The following is a 9553-nucleotide window of genomic DNA, read 5'->3' as shown; positions in this document are numbered from 1 at the left end:
TCTAGAAGGGATTATTCATCTCCCTAGTCTTTGTTACCAGAAAAATTCCTTTTCTTGTTCTTGTGTCGAAATAATCAAATAATTAATAATTCTTAATCCCGTTCGTCAAAGATCCCTATTCTTGGTTTCAATTTTTTGCCGGTTTATCAGAACCGTTTTTTGATTTATTACATAAGTAGTGAACAAATTCAATGAATTTATAAATTCTATTTTATATTAAAATAACTAGAGAAAATTCTATTAGTATATTTTACTATATTAAAGGGTTTGTGATATCTGATCGATAAAAATTTATTATTGTTATATTGGGATTGTGTCATCGAGAAGGAGTGATTATCTCTTTCTTTTTTTTCCGCTTTGAAAGTATTGATCGATACTATCGCGAAAGAGATATTTGCCTTAGTTACCATATTTGCCCTTTTATTAAAAACAAATATATTGTATTCATTTATTATTCTTTTTTTTTTATACCTATTTTCATATTATTTGTAATTTACCATATTTCTATATTTTATAAAGGATTATAAATAAGAGAACTCTCACCATCATAATTCAGCAAACATTCACACTTCTCCTTCAATGAGTAACATCAGAATCTGACCACATTTTTACGTTGAAGTTTTATAATAATTTTGTTTAGTTCTTTTTACGTCATTGACCTGGTTTTGTGTTGAAAGTTGTTTTACTACTGTTTCTTCATCTGTCACAATACATAAATGTTTATTGAATTCATTTTGAGCACAATAAATAAAAACATCGTCATATATCGTTCTAATACAAAAGGTATAACATAATTCAAAATCGCCCCCAATAGTATTAGAGTTTATTTTGCGAAGATGGAAAAGAATAACAAAATGCTTAAAGCATTAGCCAAAGCATGACTTGTAACAATGGCAACGAATCCAAAGCACAAAAGATTCCCTCATTACTCACTTTACATTCCATTTCCAATTCCAACAACCAATTTCTAAATCAATAATTATTGCACCCATCTAATTTCAATTCCTTTTTTCTTTCTTCCAAAATAAAATGGCCTTTTCCCTTCATTCGATCTTCTGCTATCCTGTTCAAATTGTTTGGCTGGATTAAGCAGTGGAAATGTTGATCTATTGAGCGAAATGGGATCAAAACAGGTACAATTTTATAGGGTGTTTCATATGATGGCGCCTTTTTAAAGCAAATCCGGAAGAAAAAAGAGAGACCCAAAAGCGAAATGGGTTTGTTGAACTGATTCTCGCACCACCCAACCATTGATCGCCACACCATAACCCACACATTTCGCTTCTTCCGCTTTGTTTTTTTCCTTCTTTTCCAAAAGAAAGTCATAATTTCTGTCGGTCGTCTTCTCAGTGAGTCAGCGACTGTGGTGGGTACTCCAGATTTGTTCCGATTGGCGGTTCGATGAAGAAGTAGAGACCCAGAAAACAGAGAGAGCAGGCGAAGGAAGCAAATGGGTTTGATCAGTAATCGAGTGGAGAGAAGCCAAATCAAACCAGGCGATCATATTTACACTTATAGAGCTGTTTTCGCCTATTCCCATCATGGTATTTCTCTATATTTCTTCCCCCCATTTTGAATTTTGAGATTCTATGCGATGAACACGATCTGAAATTTCACTCATCCCCTTATTTCTGTTTCTGGGTTTCTCTTTTTTCTGGCTGATTCTTCTATTTCTGGGAGTAAATCGCATGAACTGTTGTTCATTGTTCAGCATTATTGTTCTTGCTACTATATTGCTAATGTATATTGTCTGAGCTTCGTTTCACTTCAAGTGCATTTCTCTATAAATTGTGTGTTTCATCCTAATGCTGATAGAAATCGTATTCTAAGTCCGATCCAAGCATAGTTAAACTCGTTAAAGCATACACTACTACATATTTTCCTGGTTGGACTTTTCCCTCAACATTTTTAAAATGTTCTGCGAGGGAGAAGTTTCTACACCCTTATAAACAATGCTTCATTCTCCTCTCCAACTAACGTGACGTGTCGGTGGTTCAAATTCCTACACTCCGCAGGTTTTTGTTTGATTTTGCTTTCTTTTGGCTGGATATCGATTGCCTTAGCAGGTCCTTGCAATTTTCAGCTCGTTAAGACCTGTATGCATAGGATTTTTCATTTGAAACTTTATCTATAAGATTGACAGTTTAGAACAAAACTTTATGTATAAGATTTTACATTCTAAACTAAGCACGACCATGAATCCACTGGTTTCTCCATGTAGGCATTTTTGTCGGGGGAAGCAAGGTTGTGCATTTTAGACCACAAAGAACCTTACATTCAAACACTGACACACCTCCTGATTTCTATGGTTCAAGTTCAAGCAATCCATCATCCTGTCCGGTTTTCCCTGACTGTGGATTCAAACAGCTGAACAGCGGGGTAGTCCTTTCATGTCTGGACTGCTTCCTAAGAAATGGATCCCTTTACTGCTTTGATTATGGGGTCACCCCATCAGTTTTCCTTTCCAGGGTTAGGGGTGGCACTTGCACCACTGCTACATCCGACTCGTTCGATGTCGTTATTCACCGAGCAATGTATCTTCTTCAAAACGGATTCGGAAACTACAATGTTTTCCAAAACAACTGTGAGGATTTTGCTTTATATTGCAAAACAGGCCTTCTGATTGTAGACAGGCTTGGAGTTGGAAGAAGTGGTCAAGCTACTTCTGTTATTGGTGCTCCCTTGGCTGCCATTCTTTCCTCTCCTTTGAAGCTGCTTATGCCAAGTCCTGTTGGCATGGCTGTGATGACTGCTGGAATGTACACCATGAGTCGATATGCCACCGACATTGGCGTTCGGACTGATGTGATTAAGGTGGCTGTCGAGGACTTGCCTCTTTTTCTCGAGTCAATGGGCAGCGAAGAAGAAGATGAAGACGAAGACGAAGACGACGACGACGAAGAACAAGAACAAGAACAAACTACCACCAAGAAAAATGAAGATTCGAAATTGCTTGTGGCCAGGTGATTTCAACTCCTTTTCGTGTTCCAGGGAGCTGCTTCATATAGATTTGATCCTCGACTCGAAATTGCTCGGTCTTCTTTCCTTCTTATAGGTATGTTATTTGGTTGCACACTGTTACTTTAACCTGAATGAACTAGCCTGATCATGAATATTAAGTAGTCAGCTATATCACTGTCAGGATGTTACAGACTCACAACCAATATATGTCTGTCTCCATTAGACTTGGATGGTTTATTTTTTGTTCTTTTGATAAAATGTTTGTTAGAATGTGATTCTATCTTATTATAAGAAATAAAAAAGCTAAGCTAATGAGTTTCCTAGACTTGGTATCAATTATGATATTGATGAGGACGCTATGTGTCACGGTCATACTTGTCCAAGACGTGTTGTCTATGGCCGCATGTTGGATGTCCCGGTCATGCTTTCCAGGACGTGTTGTACTTGGCCGCATGCCCATTCTAAACCATTTTTACATGCTTTCATCTTAGATAGTTTTTTACCATTTCTTGTTGTGTCAATACGAGGGTGTATGACATTCATCAAAATCATGTATACACGCACCAAGGGTAAAATGCCTCAAAATATACGGTAAGAGATGTGACTAGTCGTAAATTCTTCATACTCTTGAGTTATATGTTATTTAAGCTGTGGTGTTTCTTTCTTTGCTTATAGTCATGTAATGTTGTTTTCTTCAATTCTTTCAAATTGTTTTCCAATGTATTTTTTCGCTCACGTTTTTTAAAACATTTCTCGCAAACGTGACCCGAGACTCAAACATACGCCGATGTTGTTTGCGAAGTCCAAATTTCTCACGGTTCACTTGTTTGCTGGATTAGAACAAGTGACGCACAATCGTTGTCCCAATATTGTAAGAGTGCGATTGTGGCACTATGTACATCTGATCACACTTCATATGTCGTACAACATCTTTGTTCAAGGAATTCGAAAAACTTAGAGCTGGTAACTTCCACTCTTCAACTGTGCTTGCTTCAGAAGCAATCACCGTTCATGGGTTAATTCCGTTGAACACATGAGGATTACAATATGCTAAAATGACTCTTGTTTGGTTATAGTTCGAAGATCCGATTGGTTCTATACTGAATCCTCAAACCCATTCTGTACTCTTTTTTCTGTGAATATGGCAGCTCAAACACAGAAAGCTAATCTGGGAGACGGAACATGAACCATAAATGGCTAAAAATTCTTAATGTATTGAACCCAAAGTTAGAATGTTGAGCCATTATTCTTTTATGAATGGAACAAAAAACATGTCTTTTGGACAATCCTACGTTGCCTTAGAGAATAAATTCCATTGCACCTTGGAGTCTATTGTCGCACAATAAAGTTTGATAGAGTAATGTAACAACTCTAAGAAAATAAAATCTCTGACAACGGTTTGGTTTGGAGAGACAATTCTTGAGTTTGTATATATATTTATAGTTAGAGATGTCTACGAGACAAGGACGAAAAAGCTTATCCCCTCCTATTTAATTCTATTTTTGTTAAATTTTTCATTTATTTTTACCGGAATTAAAAGGGAGATTCTTGTACTTTGTTTAAGGAGAATCGGGTTGTTTCAATCTTAAACTTTTAGATGAGATTGGACTAAACTCGAGTGCAACAAGCTCGTGTTTCTTCATAATTATTGTACACGGCATAGTAGGAAAAGAAAAATTCTTGAGAGGTCTAACCCGACCCTTATAAACTATTTAGATCTAGGGTTTATGTTGAATTTCGTAAGCGGATTTGAGATTATCTTCATTAAATTTGTTTAATTGAAAATATAATTTTTTTTTTAATGAAACTCTAGCTTTAATTACCATGTAAGGGACGTCCAATGTTTTCTTAAAAAAAAAGTAAAATGGAAATAAATTGAAAATGTTATTTTAAGGCTATATAATTCTTAAAATAAAAAGGAAAAAGGAAAAAAGGAAAATTGAAAGGGATAAATTCCTGTTAATTAGTCGGACCTAAATTTTTATTTCTTGTGTTGGGGCGGTGGGTAAGGGTTAGTGCTTTCTTATTATTATCATCAGAGCTTGATTCCCAAATTTAAGCTCTGTTTTTCGATCATTGCCCAACCCCACGAACGAAAGAAACCATACCTAGAAAAAAGCCATCTGGGTTTCGTTTCTAATATTTGAACTATTACCACGCCATCAATCGCTGCGATTTGATTTGCAAATTCCATTCTTTTTCTTAGTTGAATCCGTAGGAGAGGTTGGATTTTTCTTCGTATCACCGGTGTTTCGGAGCAAAATCAGAATCTGGGTTGATGGCTAATCTCTATGTCAAGGCTATGCCTCCGGCGGATCTGAATAGGAACACGGAATGGTTTCTTTATCCTGGTGTTTGGACGACATATATTCTCATTTTGTTCTTCACTTGGCTTCTCGTTCTCTCTGTATTTGGCTGCTCTCCTGGAATGGCCTGGACCATCGTCAATCTATCTCATTTTGCTGTATGTGCATCGATTTTCTTTTTTTGTTTTCTTTTTGATCTGGGTGTTGTTTCCTTCCCTTGATATCATCATTGGACGTTGGATTGTTGTTGACTTGTGGAATTCATTTTCGATTCTAGTGTGTGTTTTGTTTATGCTGCTTTAAGCCTCTTCAATTTGATCTTTCTGCGATTTCGTTTTCGTTGATTTTGTGAAAATGAATGAAGGATGGATAGCCCAACTGTTCTGGCTTTGTGTATTTGATTTTGGATTCATGCTTGGTTTGGTAATTATATGCTTATTGTACTTGCATGTAAGTAATTTTGATACGAAAGAGATTCTTTCTGTTCGAATTTTACTGTTTCATATGTTCATCTTTGGATTCTTGGTGCGGAGGGGTATTGTAGTAGATAAACATTCTAGTATCTTTGATTTCATAACCCTTTTCCGTGTTGTTTTATTTCAAGCCTCGAACCATTCATAGTCTTAGGCTGTTGTTTAATTTAATGGCACTAAAATTGTTTCTGGAAGACAAATGGGTGAAATATGATTAGAAATGGTTGAAAAGACCATAATTTTTTCAGCCTATGTTTGATGTATTGCCATACATGTTTTTATGTGTAAATGTGAATCTTTCTGGGTTAAGAGTCAGTGAACCGCGTTTGTAATTTTCTCGATGTGTGGTCCTAGCGATCAGCTTAGAATGATTTAGAACGTTCTTATGCTCCGTTATTTGAAGTTGATACGCGCTATGTCTTTGTATAAAATGATAGAAATGTGTGTGTCTTTTACTTCAGGTCACTTACCACTGCTTCCATTGGAAGAAAGGGACACCATTTGCTGAAGACCAAGGGATCTACAACAGATTGACATGGTGGGAGCAGATTGACAATGGAAAGCAGCTTACCCGCAACCGAAAATTCTTGACTGTTGTTCCTGTGGTGCTGTAAGTTATCTATTATATTACGAAACCTATGTACTACATAATTCTGAAATCAAATTTTAGACTGCTTTTATTTGAGTTGTTTTTTGTTGTTTTATTTTCCTGAACTCATGAATTTGAGTGAGACTTTTAAGGACATCTTACTCATACTCTACGTGTTTTTGACAGCCAATTTTTTCTATGTTCTCTTCTATATTGTTGTGTGATATTTATCTGATGTGGATAAATCATCTTCATAGTTCTTATGATGATTGATTGGAGAGTTCTGTTGACTCAATGACCTCTTTTTTCTAACTCAAAATCTCCAGGCTTGTGATTCTAGGGATTATTACCTAAACTTACAAATTTTCTAGTTGGCGAACTTTAGAGCTATGGCAGTAGACGCTGATCTTAACAGCCTCTAAATGATAAGATGATGGTTGTTGCTGCAAAATTTTGAATACGATGACATTGGCACATTGTCGTATTTTCCTAGTGGCGGTGGAATACCAATCTAGGCCAAGAAAGCTGAACCAAACGAAGTTTGTGTTTTGTTTTGTTGGGCATTTTAACAGTTCTTATCATGAACTTGGCCTTCGTCGGATTTTTGCTTACTAATTTCATTTTTTGTCCCAGATCCAATCCATAAGTACGGATCCAGGGCCTTATAAATGTGTACCCTAGAACTTGAACATCAAACTTGTTGGAGTTTAATCAGTCTTAGCTACGGCATAAATTCGAAGTCTTACAAGTGGTAACTGGAAAGAACTATTGAACATGAACTTAGGGACAGACTGAGACGATTGAGAGATGACAATTGAATTGTGATCAAGGGAAAAGATGAGGGATGAGAAGGATAGTTCTTGAGTTGTACTACTTCGCTTATTAATATCATGGTGATCAAAGTACAGATCTCGTTATCCCAACTTGACACGATGTTCAACTTGCTACCATATGTAAGGCACCCTGAAAAGCCTGAGTATTGGGAGGGAGAGTTGCATCGTATCGTGGGTGGGCTCTATGAGGGAGAGTTTCTCGACTTCTAATTAGAAATGAAAAAAAAAATGTCGAGCACCATGGGTGGGCTCTAGACTCTCTACTTAGAGTAGTGTTCTCGAGACATTTATAGATCTTTAGTTCCAAAGACCTCTAAAGTTGAGAATTGTTGGAATCAGGAGAGATGTATCTGAATTTTCAATTTTGCTGGAACACGTTTGGATCGAAAGATCTATGAGTAGAATATTCGAGGTTTCTTTCATAACCAATAGGAGGATAATTTGGTGTGCATCTAGACTTGTCTAATGCTACATCTCACAACAGAAACATTCTTAATAGTTCTTTTGAATTCTTGCTCTTGAGGACATTGGTTCTACAGACATTATCCAAAGAAGGAAACGTCATTACTGTACTTTACGTAATTGTTGTTGTCTGTATTAGAGACTCGGAATCTCGAGATCTACTTTTCTTGCATTTTTCTTGACTTAAATCCTTACTGGGGTTCCTTTTGGACACATTTTCATTGCTCATTGGTGCGCTCCTCTTTCAGCTCTTTCAGGATTAACTCAGTTCTTATTATTTCAGCTCTTTCAGCTCTTTCGGAATCTCTATTATTTTTGAGTTTTCATTTTAGCTTCAGATTCATGGTTGCTCTTTTATACTGGTTTGACATTGCTAAAGCCGTATGCATATATGTTCTTTTTTTATAAGTCTATGATCTATGATGCTTACAAACGACCTTCCGAATTTACCATGAGAGAGGTATGGCTATAGGAAGCAAAAATATTAGATAATTTACTGGTAACATTGTACCTAGGATGAGTCTAGGATGAGTCTGTGAGTACTCTTTGATGTCTCTCTTTCTCATAGATTTCAAAAGAAAGCTATAACGAGGTTTGTCCATATCAAAACTTTTGCATTCTTGAAGAGTGGTATGTTAAGACTATATCCAATAACTCCTTTACCTCTTTACAAAACCAATTGCCTGTACAGCGGATAGATATGTCCATTGATTCACTCATAGGAGAGAGAGAGATCATCGGGGTCTTCGAGGCCATTCGTACAAAGACCAACTAGACTAAGATCATCAGGGTCTTTGACGTCATTCGTACAAAGACCATGTCAACTAGACTAAGGGAAGGCATAGGGTCCTCCATGTTAATACCACCCGAACTCAGCGACCCTATAACAAGTTTGCACCTTTTAGAGATTGAGATTTTCCAAAGGTTCTTGCTCTATTGAACTTCTTATTGTTGCCTTCGCTCCTTTCCCGGCAAACAAATTACATAGGTAAGAACAAATTACATAGGTAAGAGTGAGGACAACTAAGAGTTAACTATTACATATTCTTGTAACAACTTAGTTAAAAGAGCCACTTCACTTTACAGGAGAGGAAATGGAAATGTATGAAATCCGGAACCTTTGACTCTACTCTATTAACCGACCTTCCCTTGTGATTTGAAATCAACAAAAAAGAAAACTTCATTAACTTCTTCTTCTTATTGTACAGGTACTTGATAGCCTCACACACAACTGACTATCAACATCCAATGTTATTTCTTAACACCCTAGCAGTAATCGTACTAGTTATTGCCAAGTTTCCTCATATGCACAAGGTACGCATCTTCGGGATCAACGCAGACAAGTGAAGGTCTCACATCAAGAGGTTTTCGGTTCGACTTGCCCAAAACGCTTCTGGTTCGTCTCTCAACCTGGTAAAACGTTATACCTTTGTATAGTAGTTGGGACAGGAAGGATACTGAAAAATTCGTAGTTTTCTTTTTTTGTACCGACTGCTCGCTCCGCTTGTTGCTCAATGAATTTAAGTAAATCCAATTATCTTTTCTACAGTGGAGGAATGTTGTTGCATTTGAGTTTCACTGTTGTTATTATAAAGTAATTTTTAGGACTACACACTTGAATGGTTCTTCTGCACACAAGAACTCCAGCTGCTGGGGACTCACGTTCTTACTCTGTTCTTATAGATCTCTCATAAATATGAACCTTGATTTTCAGCTCTCATTTCTATTAATTCAACACAAATCTATTCTGTTTATATATAACAAATGATCAAACCCAAAGGAGGAACCTAACAATTCAAATTCAACAAATGATTAAATTAGAAACGTATTTTGATTTTTTGCTTTTTTGTTTGTTATTATCATAAATAAGTATCAAACGAGACCTCTAATTAACTTTTGTTATTATACGGTAAATGGAAATAGAAGATG

The 9553-nt window shown here is 36.4% G+C and overlaps 2 protein-coding genes across 4 annotated transcripts; both read left to right on the top strand.

The window, feature by feature from the left end:
* The first annotated feature begins 960 nt into the window (after positions 1-960).
* On the top strand, positions 961-3284 carry LOC111473625. Of its 3 annotated transcripts, none has more exons than XM_023119092.1 (3): positions 961-1133; positions 1351-1544; positions 2222-3284. In XM_023119092.1, the coding sequence occupies exons 2-3, from the start codon at positions 1451-1453 to the stop codon at positions 2965-2967; spliced, it is 840 nt and encodes a 279-aa protein (XP_022974860.1). In that variant the 5' UTR covers positions 961-1133; positions 1351-1450; the 3' UTR covers positions 2968-3284. The 3 variants fall into 3 exon arrangements, with proteins under 3 accessions (XP_022974860.1, XP_022974859.1, XP_022974858.1); XM_023119091.1 differs by having other exon boundaries at positions 961-1217; XM_023119090.1 differs by having other exon boundaries at positions 962-1544.
* Positions 3285-4944: 1660 nt separating this feature from the next.
* Positions 4945-9234, top strand: LOC111473624 (ORM1-like protein 3). Its single transcript, XM_023119089.1, has 3 exons — positions 4945-5425; positions 6202-6350; positions 8833-9234. Exons 1-3 carry the CDS (start codon positions 5240-5242, stop codon positions 8969-8971), a joined length of 474 nt encoding a protein of 157 aa, XP_022974857.1. The 5' UTR covers positions 4945-5239; the 3' UTR covers positions 8972-9234.
* Positions 9235-9553: the final 319 nt, after the last annotated feature.

The sequence above is a fragment of the Cucurbita maxima genome, unplaced genomic scaffold (genome assembly GCF_002738345.1).
Source record: "Cucurbita maxima cultivar Rimu unplaced genomic scaffold, Cmax_1.0 Cma_Scf00134, whole genome shotgun sequence".
In the NCBI taxonomy this organism is placed as follows: Eukaryota; Viridiplantae; Streptophyta; class Magnoliopsida; order Cucurbitales; family Cucurbitaceae; genus Cucurbita; species Cucurbita maxima.
The sequence above is the reverse complement of the archived record's forward strand: the minus strand, read 5'-3'. Positions and strand labels throughout refer to the sequence as shown.